This window comes from Cheilinus undulatus, linkage group 6 (genome assembly GCF_018320785.1).
Source record: "Cheilinus undulatus linkage group 6, ASM1832078v1, whole genome shotgun sequence".
NCBI classification, from domain to species: domain Eukaryota; kingdom Metazoa; phylum Chordata; class Actinopteri; order Labriformes; family Labridae; genus Cheilinus; species Cheilinus undulatus.
The window spans coordinates 31,156,423-31,175,925 of NC_054870.1; the positions used below are offsets into that span (position 1 = coordinate 31,156,423).

Sequence of the window (19,503 nt, forward strand, 5' to 3'; positions counted from 1 at the left end):
TGTATTTAGCTCTAAACCTTTATTTTATGGCCATGTGTTTTTACTAAAGGAAACTGGGAAATTAGATTTGAAAATAATGGCCATATAAAAACAACAATGTGCCATGAAGTCCCAGCACTGTTGAATTTTTTTTCTCGCTGCATCCTTTAAACCCAGGGGCCTGGGGGTGAAGCTGTGGACGGCCACATCCTGGCCTTTAGTAATTGCTACATGCTTCTCTTCCTCAGATTACAGCCCAGCCTGCCAGAAGAATCCCTGGCCTTATTCCTGGAGCCAAACTAGCCCCTTGTTAAAGCCGCAGACCTGCTTCTTTCTGTTTTCATACTCTGTTTGGGTTAAGACACCAAGCACCACATTGTTGGTGCTCTTAATAACATGGTTTTATTGGGTACGAGGAGACACTAGATTCGTGCTTCTGCATCCATGACCTTGTAGAAATGTAAAAATTCTTCCTGTCATTGCTGTCTGGTTGAAGACAGTTTGATGGGATTCCAGAGAAATAGCTGGAAGACCAAGATTATTTTTTGAGTGCAACATGTTATTAGCTTGAAAAATGGCTCCATGCTCTGACAGGACCACCACTGAACTCCTGTTCTCTCTTTTTTTTCCCTGTTCCTTTCTCTTCTCCTCAGGTTTCCTGGGTGCCACAGCGCCGCACTCCCTCACCAACTCTGCTGCCCCAAACGCCATCCTCAACAGCTTGAACTCCTCCATGAGTCCACTGCAGACTCCAAGCCCTAGTACCCCTACACCCTCCCCCTCCCTGTGGCCCAGTTCACTCACAAGCACTCAAGGTTTGTAAATTGTCCAGGGTCTTTTTATTTTGTATTGACAGGTAACCTTAAAGCCCTTTGTCCATTGACAAAAAACAATTCACGCAGGTGAAGAGTTGTAGATTATGTTAGGGATCTAAAAATATGCTCAGCTCACAATTTGATATGATCACGGTACTTTTGTTGCATCAGGAATCTTAACTTCCTTTCACCATTGCTATTCAATTACTGATGCAAGAAATGTAATACCACTGAATAAGAGCAACAGCAGAAAGCTGATACCTTCTGATTGATTAAAAAGAGATACACAATTTGTCTTTTGCCTTATGGATTACTATTGTCTTTTATTTTTCCAATTTTTAAATTTAATCTCAAGGCATTGTTACATACCTAGCTTAGATTGTTTTAACTTTTTAAGTTATTTCCAATGGTATTCTGCAGAATATATCTATCAAAGTTTTTTGACAGGTTGTTTGAATATGAAAGCAATTGGAAAAAGGTTTTAGTAATCAAAAAGGTAGCTCTATAGATACTGATAAATTGTTTCAAACTCTGTCAGTTTAGGCAACAGGAGATCTGGACTGAAAACTGCAGGTTTAGAAATGGAAAATTACAAATAATTAAAAACTGGAAGTGTCCCAGACCACTCCTCTGCTCCTTGTTGTTTACCACTACTAGTATAAGGTACCCAAAACTCTGATTGAGCAGGCAATGGTGGAGTTGCATTATGGGCAGTGTAGGCATTAAGTTCTGACAATAAAGAAAACTTAATCTTTTAAAAAAACAATACCTTAGATGCTGCTTATTTGTATTTTTCCATCAAAATGAGTCTGTATTGTAAATAAAGAGCTGAATTTTTCTTTTGATTATTTACCACATCTTAAAGATGGAAGAACTTGACTCTTTAAAATTATCAACATGATAAAAATTGATTGTATATTCAATAGTGCTTGAATGAATAGGAGGAAGAGTAGACAAACAGGTTCCTTTTTGTTTTCAGGCTTCTCTTCACAGCTCATGCTGCACCCTGCAACCCAGGCCACCCTGAGCAGCATCCTGCTGTCAGGTGTACAGGGTTACACACAGAGCACGCCGTCCCCTCCTCCTGGCCTCGCTCCCATTGACAAGCAGCCTAACGGGGTCCCTGACTGTGCCAAAGGCCCCTGCACTCTTAATGGACATGTCAAGGTTGCCTCATTGATAAAGGATACTATATTTTACATCACTTTGTACGCTCTTTTTTTGTTGGCTTTGTATATCTAGTTTGTTTTTAATATGTATCTTTTTAATCTATTTGTATTTTTAGCATCCCAGCTCAGTCTATGGAAGGATAGCAACAGCATCACTTGCGGAAACGGTTTTAAGTCCAGCACCATGTGACTCTGTCCAGGAGGGCAGCAGCCACAATCCATCAGAACCGCTGTCCAGCAAATCCAGCCAGGATGAAGGTATTCTTCTGAAACACCTCTATGGCTGAACAACAGTGTTAACAGCTCAATTTGGCATTGAAAATATACTATAAAGCTCATAATTTATGTCACGTTAAGAAATAGTTTAAAATTCTGGTACCATGGTAACAACTGCAACATCTTCATAGCTTTTTGACCGACAGAGCTGAGTATTTAACAGTTTGAAATAATATTCCACCCTAAATGAATACCCTTACTCTGAGCCATTTCCTTTGGCAATATTTTTGAAGAAATTATAGGGAATGTTTGCAATAGAGGATGTTAAGAAAGTAAGATGTAAATGTCCACTTCTGGAAGGATCTCTTCCACTTATGACTCAGTTATTTTGAAGACACACTTAGAATCTTGAGATTTATGTGTTATTGTAACCTCGAATAGACCAAAATTTTTGCACTTTCAACATTATTGACGCTGTTGGACCTCTGCCTCGCAGACTTAACATAAATGTCCAATTTATGCTTTTCCACATGAGATTTATGTAACCCTTAAAGCCACTTCGCCTTGAAAATGCCTTGAGTGAACTTTTTCTCTATTTCTCTGCTGTGTCCTGCTAACCTCGCACTGCCTCTGACTACGTTTATTGTGCTGGAGCGGAGACAGATTAACTGCTGGTCTCCTCGTGGTTCAGAAAGGCCCTCATTTCCTCTGTGTCTTACATTCGCGGTTTTCCCCTTCAACTTGTACTCTCACGCGTCTCGTTTTTTTCCCCTGCTGTTTTCTGAGCTGGTTCTCCCCTCAATGTGGTGCATCCCTGTAAGTAAGGTTTTCTCTCCCCTCCCACCCCCTCCTGTGTCACAGAATGTGTTTGGACTGGCTCACCCTTTCCATCTCAACTCTATGGAGGAGTATAGGGGGATTGTTTAAACGTTATACATTAAGCCCCAGTACACCGTGCACATGCAGATTTTCTTAATTATACTCATGCTTACTTTCATATGCACACTTCCTGTTGCAGAGCAGCCTTCTGTTAGGCTGAAATAGAGTAGCAGAGGAAAGTCTTTGTAATTAAAGATGCTGTGTTTTTAATTAATCCAGTATCCGACTGAGACCTGTCACACTTTAAGACCAGCACATATGCTCCCTAAGCTGCACATACTCCTTTACACTACTACCCCAGTACCACGAGAAAAGACTGTGCTTATCTGAGAGCTGAGATAACATAAAGTCTTCAAGCTCTGGCTGTCGCTGTGCTGTGTATTTTCTGTACAGATAGGCAGCTGTAAACTCAGTATATGCTCATTTCCTTCAGGTTCTGACACTTTCGTGGAGGTGGGCATGCCCAGAAGCCCCTCACACTCGGCCAATGGGAGCGAACTGAAACAGATGCTGGCTTCCTGCAAGACGTCGTCAGGGAAACGGCAGGCTGTGGAGCTCCTGCAGGGCACCAAGAACTCCCATCTACAGTATGTTCGAGTCCAGAGATCATTTACAGCTCCACTTGTTACTTTTTAGCATGAAAACTGAGATCATTTACAGCTCATGCTGTGTTACAGTTTGTGGCTATCACTTTCTGCATGTGTTTATGAATGAAAGGGCCGCCAGAGTGGAATCAAACCCAAGCATACACAGTTTATCTTTAAAAGTTTGACAAAATTACATGATTAAACACCTGGCAGAAATGGTTATTTCATTTGATATGGGGTTAAAGAATTTGCAGCCATATGTGCTGTTAAACACACACTCTCCCAGGACAGTATGCTTATTAAAAGAACGAACTGTTAATCATTAAAACCTGCAAGCCATCAACCCTGATGAGATGGAAACGTTACCAGCCTCAGTGATGAAGTGAGAAAACGATGATATGAAGAGAAACCCATGCAAATACTGAAATGGCTGTACACTTTTGGCAGCCTTTTGAAAATTCAAACTGTTTGTAGACTGATTTTTGTTTGTTAATTAGAACACATATCTGTTTAATCCCAACAGTTCTGACTGTCTCCTTTCGGACGCCGAGTCCAGCTCATCAGACAGTCCTGTTGCAGATAAGAGGGCACCAGGGAGCGAGCGGGCAGCAGAGAGGGCGGCTCAGCAGAACGAGAGGGAGAGAATCAGACTGGCGCCACAGACCTCGTTTGCTAATATGCAGGTACATGCACACATAAACACAAACACAGAAGATGCTGTTCGTGGGTATTAAGTAACTAAATAGGTGATTTCACAGTGCATTTCCATGCCAGTGCTGTAGTAAAGCTTTCCCATCCTAACGCCTTACAACATCTACAATAATACTTTGATGTTGTGATTTAGGTTGTTCCTCGCGTGATCCAGAATGTCTGCTGTGGGTCAGGTAGTGGTGGACAGCCATTAGGAATGACTTGGAATGGAGGAAAGTTTTTACTAACAGCTCTAAATGGACCTCTATGCTGCAGTTATCATAGAAAAAACCATATACATTGAGTACGATTCCTACAATTTACAAAACAGTGATTTTTGCCACAGGTGAAATGATTTACCTGGCGTGGAGGCGATCAATATCACAAATTACTCAGTCCTGTAGACCTTCTAGTGTTTAGCATCATATAGCCAGATGAAAGGAAACAAGAGTCTTGTACTGATCTAAGAGGCTAGCTGAGCCCCTTTGACTTATACAAAAATCTAATTTTGTTTAAAAAAATGCTTGTAATTGAAACAGTAATAAACTGTCAACCAAATGAACTTTGTGGAGTAACAAAAAAATGGAGTAACAATGTTCCGTTCAAGAACGAGCTTATGCTACAAAACAGCTCTTTAATATTAGCCACTATAGCTAGCTCCTGTTTGAGTGCCAGTTTCCTTTCCTCCATGCTTTGTTGTTATTCAGGCCACATTTACAAAGCCAAACTGTTTGGGAGCCAAACAACCTGCTCTACTGAGCTGAGCCAGATGATCCAGATTGTGACAGATTTCCTGTCACAATGAGTGAGGCTGGAGACGGACCTCAGCTGAGGAAACACATGTAAGATCAGAGTTTAATGTGCTAGACCATGACAACACTGTACTGAACCAAACCAGACAGCTTTGTGGAAACTGACCATCCAGGCTTTAGAAAGATACTTTTTTATTTTTAATTCCTGCTTGCTGTCATGTCTCTGTGACTTAAAAAATATATACAAATTTTGCCTGAATATTTCACTACTTTCAGGACATAAAAATAGTTTAAGAATTAAAAATGTTTATATTTTCACACATTGAATGCTTGGCACAGTCGTTAACAGCTCAAAACATGGCCTTTTGGTAGTGTTTCTCTATGCAGAAAGTACTACTTCCCCCCCAAGGGGTGGTGTTCACTGCTGCATGGCGTCATCTGCAAAGAACCTATTAAGTGCAATGCAGCTTTGCAGAAAAAAGAGCAAACACATCACAGCGGAAGTTCCACATACATGCACAGGGAATTATGCACATACAGCGCTTCACCCCCCAAATGGCTCCATGAATTTTTTTCTTCTCCTCTTTCATGCCTCTGTTACTGCCTACAAAGATGGCACAGAGGGGGGTACACCTGTGCGACGTTCGGCAAGGCAAAAGGTCACAAGGGCTTAAATATCACAGCTTTAAACGGCACTGTGAGGTGGGCTACTAACAGTTTCCTCTCTCCTTTCAGGCCTTTGACTATGAACAGAAAAAACTGTTGGCAACCAAAGGTAAGTCTACATTCCTGTCTGCTCAACTAAGTTAAAGTGATGGCCAAAATATGTTAATATACAAATCTTAATCAAATTAATTTGGTGGTTTCACAACTATTAGTAAAATCTGAGGAGCAGATGGCCTTGTGGTTAGGTTGCACCCCGTGTACGCAGGCGGCCCGGGTTCACGTCCAGCCTGGGGCTTCTTTCCTGCATGTCTCTCCCCCACTCTCTCATCCCTATTCTCTATTCTCTCTTCTCTGTCAATAAAGGCATAAAAGGCCCCACCACAAAAGTATTAAAAAATGATTATAGTAAAATCTTTCATTTTTGTGCATTTCAGTTCTAAAATCAAACAAAGTTGTTGCGAATCACGTATCACAAGTAACATGATAACCAGTAGAGCTAATATGTAGATATTGTCTAGTTTTATGGATCAAGTAAATTAATTTTGTCTTCTTATCTTGATTATTTATTCTGTTTCTCTTTTGTCAAACAATTTAAAATGGGAAAAATAGTAGATTCTTTTTGTGAACATGGACATGTTTGTCATCCCTGTTGATAGTGAACAATGCTAGATCAAAGAGGCAATCAAAATCAGAATGTGGGGCAAAGACACTATCAGCCGAGAGGAGGGGGCATTCATGCTTTACTGGGACTCTCCTCTAAAGACCATAGGGTGACTGGGGGCGTGGCCACCCTAAGGACTGCAGACAACAGTAGAAACATGTCAGTGTAAAAACAGAACATAATCCTACATTTCTTTGTCTGACAAAAGAGAAAAAGAATAAATAATTCAGTCAAACTTTAAAACAATTTGCTATAGCTGTCAGCCAAGCAGCTAACCGGTCATTTAATTACAGCTGGTTACTTATTTCCTATTTACTTAATGGCATAGCTTGACTTACAAGTTCATTTTCTTTTTGCATATGGTATAAATTTAATCATATGTATCAACTTAAGATAAATAATTGTGATTGAAAATGATTTTTGCTAATGAAGAATAAAATTAGTTTCTTTATTGTGATGAAATCAGCTTTTGGACTCCTTAGCTGGCTTAATTTCCAGACAAGCTGACTATCCCATATGCCTGTGGAAAGCCCTGTTACAGAGTGAAGACATGAGATTGGGGTCTCCATCTAAATGTTTTGCCAAATGTTAACACATTTTTAGAAATCTGGCAAAAAGAAAGTGCAAATGTGTGTGCATTTCTGTCTGCTAATGTAATGCTAGTATTGGGAGCTAACGGGTCAATTAATAGGATGTTCTACTCATGAAAAAATGTTGCAGTAGAGGGCTGGATGCTGCATTGTATAATGGTTTGAAGACTACATCTTGATAGCTAGTGAAGACATCAGCAGAATGAAGTTGTATTTTATTTGTGCCAAATGGAAAGTTCTGAACCATTTTTCTAAACTTTAAACTTTAAACTTTTTGCACTTGAAGGAGTTTTAGTAACAGACCTGAGTGTTTATGTTAATCAGAGAACCTAATCTTTTATTTGTGAAATGTGTTTCTTTTACAAAAAGTCACATTTTCCATTCATCAGTAATACCAACTTTTTCATTTCCTCCAAGCATAAAAACTTTATGCCATATGTCAGATTTTTTTTTACATTATTTGCAGTTCTTCCAGACAGGTTTTTAAATGCAGGAATTGAAAATGTGCATAAAAACTCGTGAATGGAATCCTTACTGTTGAACTCTCCATAATTGGTAGTGCCGACATAAGAATCTGATCTGCTATGGACTGTTCTGACCTGAGGGATCTTTGTCATTTAATCATTAAGTAGAAGAAGACTAACTTTATTGAACCCCAAGGGAAAATTCAGCGTTTCTACTCTGTTCATATGATGTACACATAAAGGCCACAAATGCATACTCACATGAACAAATATGTTCTGATGGGCATGCACTAATGGAGAGATGTTAATACTGAGGGGCTGCACACAAAAGAGCAGCCGCTCGGTAGAGCTGTTAAATGTGTGTTTTAGTTAGCAGAAGTGGCTTGATGTCAAAACCTCAGTTGACTGAAGATCCCATTGTCAGCACCTGTCACAGGTTTAATTTGGTTTTGTCTTGTACAACGGAAGGAGGTAAAGGCTTGTTGTCCATATACAGTCTTTGTTTTGAACTATTTAAGCAGAACAAAAACGGCATTCAAATGATGAAATATGTAATGCATGTTGTTTTTAGTTGGATTTAATGAATTTCAATTGGTAGTACTGTATCTCTTTAAAGTTGTTTGTTGGCATCACTGTATGTCTGTATTCACACAGCCATGTTAAAAAAGCCTGTGGTGACCGAGGTGCGGACCCCCACCAACACATGGAGTGGTCTTGGCTTCTCAAAGTCCATGCCAGCTGAGACCATCAAGGAGCTGAGGAGAGCCAATCATGTTTCATACAAGCCCAGCATGAGCACAACCTATGAGGTGAGAATTAACAAGCTCCAGTGTTTCCCACTCTTATAACCTTCAACATGAAATAATGAGCTTTCTATCTCTATATGCACATCACAGAAGACTTTATTTATTTAACAGTAAACCTCTGTGTTTTTCTACCCTGTATTGAGATGCACTTGTCACTCAGCTCAGCAGGCATACAGAGCTCCTTGTTAAATATTTGGTTTGTCTTCTTGTGTTTGCTCTCACAGGGTTCCCCGCTGTCCTTGTCTCGATCTAGCAGCAGGGAAGGCGTGGGGAACGGCAGTGACTCTGACAACTGGCGTGAGAGGAATGGTACCGGTAACGGCCTGCCGAGTCACGCCGAGTTCCCGTCCGCTGTCAGCAGCCCGAAGAGGAAACAGAACAAATCTGGTAAGTTAGGTTTATGTTTGATAATTATAAGGAATTGAACAGTTAACTATGAAAGTTCCAGGGACATTAGAAAGTCACAATAACATTCATTTTCCCTCATTTAACAGTGTTATTTCATAAAGCAACTGCAGTGATTCGAAATTACTCATTTAGTATTTTTTTAACTCTGAATGATGGTGCTGAAAGTGAAAATATTTTCAAATTTTAGTACAAGTACCCTCATCTTCACATTAAGAGACAGGTGTTTGTCATTGTGTGTTTTGCCTCAAGTATGAAGTGTAATCACTTTTTGCTCTGAGAGGTTTAGAGATGAAACTTCATCTAAATGCCACTAAATGTGACTCTTGACACTACTGGTGGGCAGTAAACCTGTATCATCACCATGTGGTTAAACACATGTGTTTGGTTAATGCACAAACTATGCAAAACTGATGCCAAAGTAGGCATGACAGTGATTTGAGACTGAAAAGATCTCATATTGAGTCCTGGTCTACTGCACACTTGACTGTGACACTTAAAGAGCAGAGCCAGATGCACCTACACCCTCACTGACCAAACAGCACCGCCTTCTCCTAGTGTCAAAGTGGGTGTCAGTCTTCACAATAAAAGTGAATTACAGCACATCAGCCAGGGAAAGATGTTTGCTCTACGCCAAGTTAGATGTCTGCAAAGGGCAGCATGCTTGCTATGATTGCTGGCATCGATTGATTGTCTTAAGCCCAACCCAGCACTGCAATGATTTACACCCTCATAATAACGTGTTTAACAACTGCTTAAAGGTCTGTTTAGCTAATGACTTGCTTGTTTTAAGTCCAAGATTAAAAGAAGAATACGCCGGCTCAGATAGTGGGCAAAGAAGTGGCTGTAAATACTGTAACTCAGTATGTACACCACTATATGTGGAGCTTGGCTGCTCTGTCAAGTCAGTGATTAAGTTTTGTTTCATACAAGTTCTTCACATTAAAAGTCCCTAATCATTATGTTGTTCAAATGTCTTTATTATCAAACAGTCATTTCAGGAAATGGAGTGTTTTTAGTAGCAGCTTAACAGAACTTACAAACTACAACTTACTGGGAACTGTCCACACAAAAACCTATAAAGCATTCTACTGGGATCTTATGCACAGATGTGTTGAGTATCATATCACAGGCTTGTTTAAGGGGAAGAATTTTAGGTCATAGCACTTAAAAATTAATTTTAATTAATTTTAATTTTGTAATATCTATATGTAATATTGATAGCTCAAAGAGCAAAAAAATACTAAGGTAAATTTCAGGTCATATCACCCACTTCTACTACCAGTCCATCTCGTCTGACAGACTTTCCATTGGTATTAAAATGTAGAATGTAAAGAGTTTATAAACTTCATGCCGTAAATTATTTTCTGTAAGACTTAAGGAAGATGGATATGGCTTAATGAATTCATTCATCACTGCCTTTCTTGTGATTTGTTTCTGTTTTGGTTTTGCATGGTCAGCTGCAGAGCATTACCTCAGCAGCAGTAACTACATGGACTGCATCTCTTCAGTGACTGGCAGCAACGGCTGTAGCCTGAATTCATCTCTGAAAGGCTCAGATCTGCCTGAGCTGTTCAGCAAACTGGGCCTGGGGAAGTACACAGACATCTTCCAGCAACAAGAGGTAGTGTAGTGTTCACCTACTCCTTTATATTTCATTCAAGATTTATTATTTCAGGGAATCTTTATTGAAGACATACTTACAGCTTTTAACACTGCAAAAAGTCACCGGCAGAAAAACAGCTCAATGGAGTTAGATTCAGCAACTACACAGTACGTTCCTGTAAAGTTTTGTACAGACCCTCTTGGCCGTCAGGGGATGAAAGATAGAAATTGCTTCCACTGGTGTGTAACAATGTATGATGCAGTTAGCTGATATTGGTGGACATTTTACATAGCAGTCTCGACCATTCGTTTATGAATATGGTGTGAATGGGTGTGTATGACGTGTGTACTAAAAAAAACTCTGGGCTTTGGGTTGTCAGATGTACTGTACAAGCTGAAGTCCATTTACCTCAGAGTAGTGGTTCCCAAACTTTTTTCCCTGGTTCGGCTGTAATGCATTCTGATATTTAAGGTTCACTCGAGCACCTGTACCTGTGTAATGATGCTTTTATTGTAATATTAGATGTGCTTTATGGAGTTGTTGCTTCTTCTAGATTGACCTCCAGACATTCCTGACTCTAACAGACCAGGACCTGAAGGAACTTGGCATCACCACCTTTGGAGCCCGCAGGAAAATGCTGCTCGCCATCTCAGGTACAAATAAGACAAATGTAATGATTTTCATGTTTCCCCTCTCCATCTTCTATCTCTGCCAACAACTGTCCAACAAACCCAAAAATGACAAAAAACATCAACATATGGGAAGAGTCATGGCCACCTCTGTCTCCTGGTGGTCTTTGCAGATAATCACTGATAGGAGCTGGAGCCTTGTCCTGCCAGCTGGCCACTGCTGACGGCTCTTCACACACATGGCTCTTGTGTTTCATTAATGTTTCCTTTTTTGTCTGTCGCTGCAACAAGCATGAGCAGAGCCCAACTGTGCTCGAGGAAAAAAATGTGTTCCAGGTGGCAGAGGTCATAGCCAGTGCCAACTGCTGGATGGAAAAAATGGTGTGTTTTTTGGCAAACAGGACAATGCTTTAGTGACTAATTTATCTTGCAAAAAAAAACAGCAGAAGCATACAGGATTAATTCACATTTTTCTCAGATGGGTGTGTTGATGACCCTCCCTATTGCTGACGCAAACCCTGCTGTTGTTGAACTGGATCAGATGGGAATGTTTTGGATGTCACACTTCATTACTGGTGTCATATTTTGGGCAGTGTAATAGCCAGAAATGTCCGGCTGCTGTAAGTTATTCATGCTCATGTTGGGGTCATTAGCTTTCTGCCATGGGGATTCTGTCAAAGTTCAGAAACCTCAGACCAGAGTCAGCACTGGCAGCAAGAGCAGTGAGGGGGAAACAGCCCGGCCAGTGCTCTGATTATTCAGGGAGCAGAAGGATCCGAGGTCGGAGGCACGGCCAAGTACTGGTCAACTTTCCTCTCTGCAGCAGACTCCAAAACAACAACATGCACGTTTCTGTCAGCCTCTTTATCAGTGTGTTTTTTTCCTTTTACTCTAAAGAGATAGAGAGCAAGTCAAGGCAATTCAGGTTGTAACCTCCTGCCAGTGTGTGAGTTAAAAAGAGCTGCGAGAGTGAGCTGTCTGTAGTAATTAAACTGAAGGTTTATGCTGGCGGCACCCAAATGTTGCCATCATAGGAATAACTCACTCTACTTCTGACGTTTTCATAAAAGCCCAAACTGCTGTGTAAAACCAGATGGACACAAAGAGGGCCTTTGTTGATTTGTGAAATCCTGTAGTGATTGAATCCAATTTGCTTGTCATTGTTGATCAATGGAGGCTGAAAAGAAATGTTAGCATACTCACTGCTTGTGTTTATTTTTTGACTTCCTTGCGTTCTGTGCACTTAGACAAGTTTTCCGCCTCTAAAAGCATTTTTGGGACAGGGTTATTTGATCTGTTTGACCTGTAAACAACCATCAGAATACAAGAACCCCTTTTTTCTTTTTCATAGTTGACTTTTGTTGTTGTTTTACTTGCTCTACTTTTCAGCTCTACTTTTTTGTGCAGTTTTGTTTTTCTAGTTTACATTATAAGATTATGAAAATGTTTTTGTAGATATACTATTTTATGTTATACATACACATGCACAAACTGGATCATGTGCTAATGGCAAGATGTCAGAGTTAGGGTCCATAACTGGACTCAAACTTCCCTCTTCTCTCTTTCTGCATCTCCCTCTGTCCCACTGCAACTCCAACACAGCTACACCTCTGAAATCTGGTGTAAAAAACTGTTCTGTCTTTGCTGCTACTAATGCTATTTTTTGTCTATTTGTGTTTTTTACAGAACTAAACAAGAACCGTAGGAAGCTTTTTGAGCCACCCATCAGGTCCTCCTTCCTGGAAGGTGGAGCAAGCGGCCGCCTCTCCCGTCAGTTTCACGCAGACATGGCCAGCATCAGCGGGCGGTGGTAGACGCCAAGCCTCTCAGAACCATCCATGATGGAGTCCAGCTTCTTGTATGTCTCTGTGCCTGAGACACCCATGTTTCAGCAGATGTTTACCTTCTTTCAGCTTCAGCTGAACAAGACTCTTCAGAATGTTGTTGCCATATAGTATATATGTAAATGTACTACAAAAAGCCATAATTATACCTAAAGTGCCAACAGGAAAAAAAAGGATTTCTCAGAAACGTGAGGTTCAGTGTTCGCTTCACACACAGCTGTTGTGTCTTTGTGGAGCATTTTTATATGAAGGTTGTTGTTCTGGTTCTAATGAAGGGTACTGTCCAGTGTTTCTGTCCACGTTTAGTTCAAGGGAACAGGCAGAATGATTAGTACAATCATTTTACACATTGATGCTACCTGCATTTATATTATGCTGTTGTATCAGTGACATGCACTTTAATAATACTAGACTTTTGCCTGTGAAAGCCTAATTAATAATTCCCTAGATTGAATTAATTATAATAATAACTATGCATTTTTATATTGACTTAAAGCACAGATGCATTTTGTACCAAACCAAATGGAAGCACTTAACCGATGAGATTAGGGCGACACCAAATGATGTACAAAACTAGGTCATTAACTTTAAACCAAAGGGAGGTGTCATTGTGAGAACCAGCTGCCTTAAAGTGTTCTGATTGGTGGACATTCCTCTGATGTCAGTGTTTTTGTCCAACCACAGTCTGTTTGTTTTTGTAGACAAAAAAATCAAATATTTTATACTCATTATGCATTATGATTTTGTTTTTGTTTTATTACCATTTTAGGGGAGTGGGTGGGATGTTTAATCAGTTTACATATGTATTTTTTATACGTTCATGAATGAGTTTCTATGATTTTGTAATTAGATTATTTGTCTCTTTTACTTTTCCCCCCTTGCCCTTTATTCTGTGGAGCCGTTTCATGGCTGTGCCATCAGACAGCAGCAGACATGAGGCAGTTAGGCTGAGCTTTACAGGCCTCTCTCTGATTGTGTCAGCAGGCATCTTTCTGTGGTTTCCCTCCTCTGTTTGTTTATACTACATGCTCTTTTTGTCTCATCTGTTATTTGTCATAGTTGGCCTCTCTGTGGCCCCTTCTGTACGCCGAAAATCTAACTCCTCCACATCTTCAGGATTTTCTGCCATAGCGGCATGCCTTTTTTTGTCTGCCTGTAAAGACCTCTCAACAGAGCAAGGCCAGGCCTCTGTGGCAGAAAGTGCCAATGTACATAAGTCATTTTTCAGCAGGGAGATTTTTCATTAAGAACACTAATATTTTCTGACCTTACTCTCCAGATAGGAGGTGCATCACACAAAGAGGCAGTTTATTCACAGCCAAGATGGTTTTATACAAGCATTTCTACAAGAAGCAAAAAATAGCCAATGAAAGTCTTCTGAAGGACTCTGAGATTTCAGATAAAAACAAATCCAAATCTGTAATGCTCTTATCAGTCGTGCAATCAAATATCCAGAAGACCTGGTTAAGCAGTGTTTAATGAAGAAGAAGGCTTGTGTATGCAGGAGCAGTGTTTATTGTTCTGAGCTCCTGTATTATGTTTGGTCACATGTTGTAAAAGGAAAACATCCTTTTCCTGAAGTTCATTAACTTTGGATAACTCAAGTGTTCTTTATTGTGAAGTTCGTGAGATTTATCACAAAAATGAAGCCAGGGAGCATTTTGTTTTAAGTGCAATTAAGTGCCTCTTCATACTTAGTTTCTTAGAGATGTGTTTTATTTGGAGTTAAAGTAAAAGGCAATGACTAAAGAATTTCTAATCATAGTAAAGTGTTGTTGGTATGCAGCACATGGCTGTGCATCGTGATAAATTTATCCAGCAGAAATGAAAAGAAAAAGGGATGATTTTTGACCTCTGTAGAGCAACTTATCATGTTCACTTTAGCCACTTCCTTACTTCCCTTGCACCTGATTTGAGCCATTCTCAATGTGGTTGTCAAGTTAGTAACTGAATAATTATCTGACACGGTTGCCAATGTCAACCAGGTAATTGTCTTTTATTTCTCCTTCAAAGTCTAAAGGAAAGAGACAAGAAGAAGTGAGAAACTTAAAAAGGGATTGTTAATAAAGAGAAGAAACCCGGGGCCAGTTCGCCCTCACTCATCATGGTACTACATTAAAAACTGTTGAGCACTGATTCTCCAAGTGCTGTGACTCGTGTTCCTGCCTAGCAGACATTTGTTTTCATCTTTCGCCTTGTTTCAGATGTGTTTGCTCGGAGGGCAAAAGAGGTTCTTGTCTTATCAAGTGAATGTTGTTTAAAAAAAGAATTATTGGTGCATGTTTTTTTGCAGATTAATTACAGATCATTGAAGGGCCTCATCAAGACAAAACGTTTACTACCAGCTTGGCTCCTCTGCCCTCCATAGAAAACTTTCGTTATGATGTCTTTGATTTGTTGTGTTAGTCGTGTTTTTGTTCCCAAAGGGATTATTTTGAAGGAGTCTTTGTACTGCAATCAAATGGTACATTTATAGTAAATGCAAACCACTAAGGAAATGATGGAATACTACACATTTGTACAACTTTTTCATCATATACAGCCATTGTTCGAGTGTGGGAAAGGTACAATTCTGCACACAGTTCCATAGAGGAGTTTATGTATAAACAATGCTATGAGGCCAAAGCTCTGTTCATTGTGGCATCTGTTGATGCTATTGTTATTCTGTCTCTATTGTAGTGCAGATATAAACAGGAGGCATTGTCAAGCAGGCAAAAAAAATGTTGGTTCAAACATTCAAGTGATATTATGAAAGTAATAAATGTATGCAAACAAAGTCCTTTTATGCTGTTTTCTTCTTTTCATATACAATTTCTACACTGATGATTAGGTGATTAGATGATGGGGAGTCAAAGACCGTTAACATTAATAGATGGAATTGAACAACCTCTTTCAGCCAGTGTTTTAATATGACATGAAGTAGTGTTTTTCCTACAAAAGTAAGAATTTGTTAAATTTGAGGCTTTAAAATGATCAAAATCAAATATTTTACATTATATTTAAAAACAACCACGGTTGTTAAAGTGAACCATGCATATGAAGGCATGTTGACCTTATTGGATTAAAATTTGTGCTCTTCTATGTTGGTTCTACAGAGATACAATCTATATTTATAAATTTTAAGGAAAATGCTGACATTTTTTTGCAATGCACTCTGGGTAAAGATGTAGAGATTTTGCATAACTACACATTGGGCACAGTGACAACCTGCATGGGACTTTTTTTATTTTCTCATAATGTAGAAATTACAACAGAATACATGTGAGACACTGTTGTTAAAGTGGTAAGGTCAGTGTGTCTTCATATGCAGGGTACCTTTTAAAAGTACACAATGTTTGAATTTTAAATGTAAATGTGATCGGGAGGGTTTGATTGTTAGTTTGTTAGCAACATAACTCAAAAACTTATGGACAGATTTTGATGAAATTTTCAGGAAATGTTAGAAATGGCATAAGGAAGAACTGATCAGATTTTGGGAGTGATCCGGATCACTGTCTGGATTCAGGAATTTTTTACAGGATTCGTTACTATTGGGAGATAGGGCTAATGGCGGAGGTCTGCGCTCTCCGAGTGCTTTTCTAGTTTTGTCTGTATTTATACAAAAAAGAAACTCTGCTAACTCTGGTATGAATATAATATATGGGCATTATCCCCAAATGAGGCTTTCTTTAGTAAATAAAATATTATATAATAAGATTTATTTCTAGATCAATCTTGAAAGTCAGTCAGCGCTACATTAATACTTCCAAAATTGTCCATGATACAGTTTACTTAAACACACTGGATAAATCTGTCAAAAAAAATTCCTAATAGCTTTGTCACAGAGATACAACAGAGACTCTATGTAACCAAAAAGGCATTTTTAAGGGTTAAAGTCCTGATAATGTTTAAATATAAGGTAGTTTTGATCAGGACTGATGTTGATTAGAAGGCTTCACCAAAAAAAAGTTGGTAAAGAAATATTGATATGTGATATTTTCATGGATGTTTTTGTTACAGACATTTTTCCTTACTGGCCTAAACATTGGATATTAAAGTGATACCAGAGGGTTAAAATATCTTGTTTAAGATTGTCCTGGCCAAAACAGGCAACAGAACAGTTCAAGTTTTTTGGGGAAAATGATTGTATACATAAGGCACATGGGCACATTGTCAAAATCACCAAATATTTCAAACTGTGTGGCTGAATATGAGGTAATTTTTAAGCCACTATCTTTAATCACTTTATCTGCAAGTTGAGAGCTATGTCATGTGTTTACTGTGCCATGCATGCCTACAAGAGGCTCAAATCCACATAGACAGGATCAACTCAATCCATCTGGTCTAACTGACATCTAAATACTGTATTACAGCAGTACAGGAGAAACTGGTTCATTTGAAGCTCAGTCTCTCTTCCTAAGGCCACAGCGCTGTGAGAGAGACAGAAAAATGCATTTTAGCATTTTTGGATTCTTCCTCTCTGTAATTTTCCAGGATTATCAGGGTCATATAATCCATTAACTGCCAGATAAAGGGTTCAAATGTGAAAATCATTTGTTTAAGTGTTATCACAGATATTTTACTAGCTGTTCCTATTTATGTTTGTTAATCCCTGTCATTGTCTTTTATTTAATATGAGCAGCTCAGAAAGATGAAAGAACACCACAACCTAGTTTCAGTCGGGCCCACAGAGCTGGCTGGGCCCCTGACAACCTAGAGAACAGGCCCTTCCCGGTTGTGATTTATTGACAGTATCAATGCACGTGTGTTGGATCAGTAGAATTAGTGCTAGCTAAAAGTAACTTAATTTTGGAGCTGAAAAGTAAGTGAATCTATTGTTGGGTTCTGATGATGAAATTATTCATTTTTGCTACCTTGTAACCCCGTTTAACACAATTCTTGCCCATTTTGCAACTTCTTTCCAATACTTTAAACTCATTTTCCTTGGACAGTGGATAGGGCCGGAAACAGGGACGAGAGCAGGGGAGAGACATGCAGTAAAGGGCCTCAGGCCGGATTCGAACCTGGGCCTTCCACATATATGGGGCGTGCCTGAAACCACTAGGCCCCCTGCACCCATTTTGCTACTTTTTTATCCCTCTTTTTGCTACTGTTTTTGCCACTTTAAACCCTTTATTCCTTTTCCACATTTTTCCACCTTTTTCCACTTGTGACCCAATTTTGCTTTTATCAACCTTTCTTGACAATTTCAACCATTTTTGTCACTTTTTGCCACTTTCCACCAATAATAACCACTTCTTTTTGCCATTTAAATCCCATTTTTGCTATTTTCCTCCCCTTTTGCCACTTTTCCCCCTTTATCCTACTGTTATTTATCCCAGCATGCCAGATGGATGTGTGAAAGACATCCATCTGGAAAACCACTAATACACAGCATTTGGGAAAGGGCAGAGCCTTTGCAAGGTTAATTATTGCCACTTTTAACTTTCTTTGTAATTTTGCCATTTTCCATTTATTTTCCCAATTTTTTTTTTTTTTTTTTCTTTTTTTTTTTTTTTTTTTTTTTGCCACTTTTAATCTTTTTTTTTGTTTTTTACTTTGGCCTATTTTTGCCACTATTTAACCATTTTTTTTGCTTTTCACTTTTTTTTATTTTACATTTTTTGCTTCTTTATTGCCACTTTTTGCCCATGTTTGCAACTTCTTTGCAGTTTTTGCCATTTTTGTGTCCTCTTTTCAGAATCATTTTATTATTTTCCATTAAAGTTTTCTCAGTTCCTTCTACCATATTCTCTGGCATCCTTAAGTGTGTGCACATTATGGCATAGCTAGGAAATTTTTACTTTCTTCAATCATTTAGTTCAGTGTGCCACATTGTTCACAGTTAAAGGGTTACTCTGTTTTAAGAAAATGGCTTTACTTTTTTTAAAAGGCTATATTGTACCACAGAAAAATCAAACTATTTCTTTTTTGTTGTTGTTGTTCCTTTGATAAAAGTGGTTATTATTCAGACTACAAATAAATTATGGTTTTACAGCTAAACTTGTATCATGACTTTGTTAACCTCCATGAGCCCCCCATTTGGCTGGGCTCCAGAAAGCTGTCCCCTTTATTCCCCTTATGGACGGTCTTGCCTAGTTTAAGGAACAGATGACAGACTGATTTCATGCATTGTTTTATCGTTCTTTCATGTGCATTGCAAAACATTGTTTTTGTAAACCTCAAGGGGGCAGTGTTGTCACTTTAAATTACTTTGATGAACCATGGGCAGTGGCATGGTTACTCAGCAACTGATGCTAACAGGCATGTCAAACAAAAAATTATTAAGTGATTTAATGCTTCAAAACTGCTCTTATGAGACTGAAAGGATTTCTAATGTTACTCTTCATAGGCATGTGTCCCCTCTGATATCTATTCTATCTTAATGTTACATCAGTTTTTCTAAATGTGGACCCTCAGAGGTCTGCATGTTTGTGTGTGTGACGGCAGAAATGTCAGCCCTTATTTTGCCTAAGTCAGGATGCTTATTTAATTTTCCATGTAATAAATGATCATATTAACTGCTCCAAGCCTCACCCACATGTCTCTGTGTTTATGGAAGTAAATTAATGTTCAGATGGCCAATCAAAAGAGAGAGAGAGAGAGAGAGAGAGAGACTCTCATCCAAGACAAATTAAAGCTTGACAGGAACAGGTGGAGCCACTGAACTGTGTTTCTGTGACTCACTCACTTTCTCTCCTGTTATTATTTTCCACAGCAGCGAGGTTAAGAGGTAAACACCACACCACTCCTTCATGTTAATGTC

General features: G+C 39.1%; 1 protein-coding gene across 1 annotated transcript in view; it reads left to right on the forward strand.

Annotated features, from left to right (window-relative positions):
* The window catches only part of LOC121510864 (protein bicaudal C homolog 1-like), a 104,814-nt gene extending 89,289 nt beyond the window's left edge, over positions 1-15,525 (forward strand). Inside the window, exons 11-21 of the mRNA XM_041789177.1 lie at positions 633-794; positions 1,774-1,961; positions 2,080-2,221; positions 3,492-3,645; positions 4,169-4,328; positions 5,823-5,862; positions 8,123-8,277; positions 8,499-8,661; positions 10,140-10,303; positions 10,839-10,938; positions 12,601-15,525. Of these exons, the coding sequence (XP_041645111.1) occupies positions 633-794; positions 1,774-1,961; positions 2,080-2,221; positions 3,492-3,645; positions 4,169-4,328; positions 5,823-5,862; positions 8,123-8,277; positions 8,499-8,661; positions 10,140-10,303; positions 10,839-10,938; positions 12,601-12,728 (1,556 nt within the window). The 3' untranslated portion in view covers positions 12,729-15,525. The remainder of the gene's footprint in view (positions 1-632; positions 795-1,773; positions 1,962-2,079; positions 2,222-3,491; positions 3,646-4,168; positions 4,329-5,822; positions 5,863-8,122; positions 8,278-8,498; positions 8,662-10,139; positions 10,304-10,838; positions 10,939-12,600) is intronic.
* Positions 15,526-19,503: the final 3,978 nt, after the last annotated feature.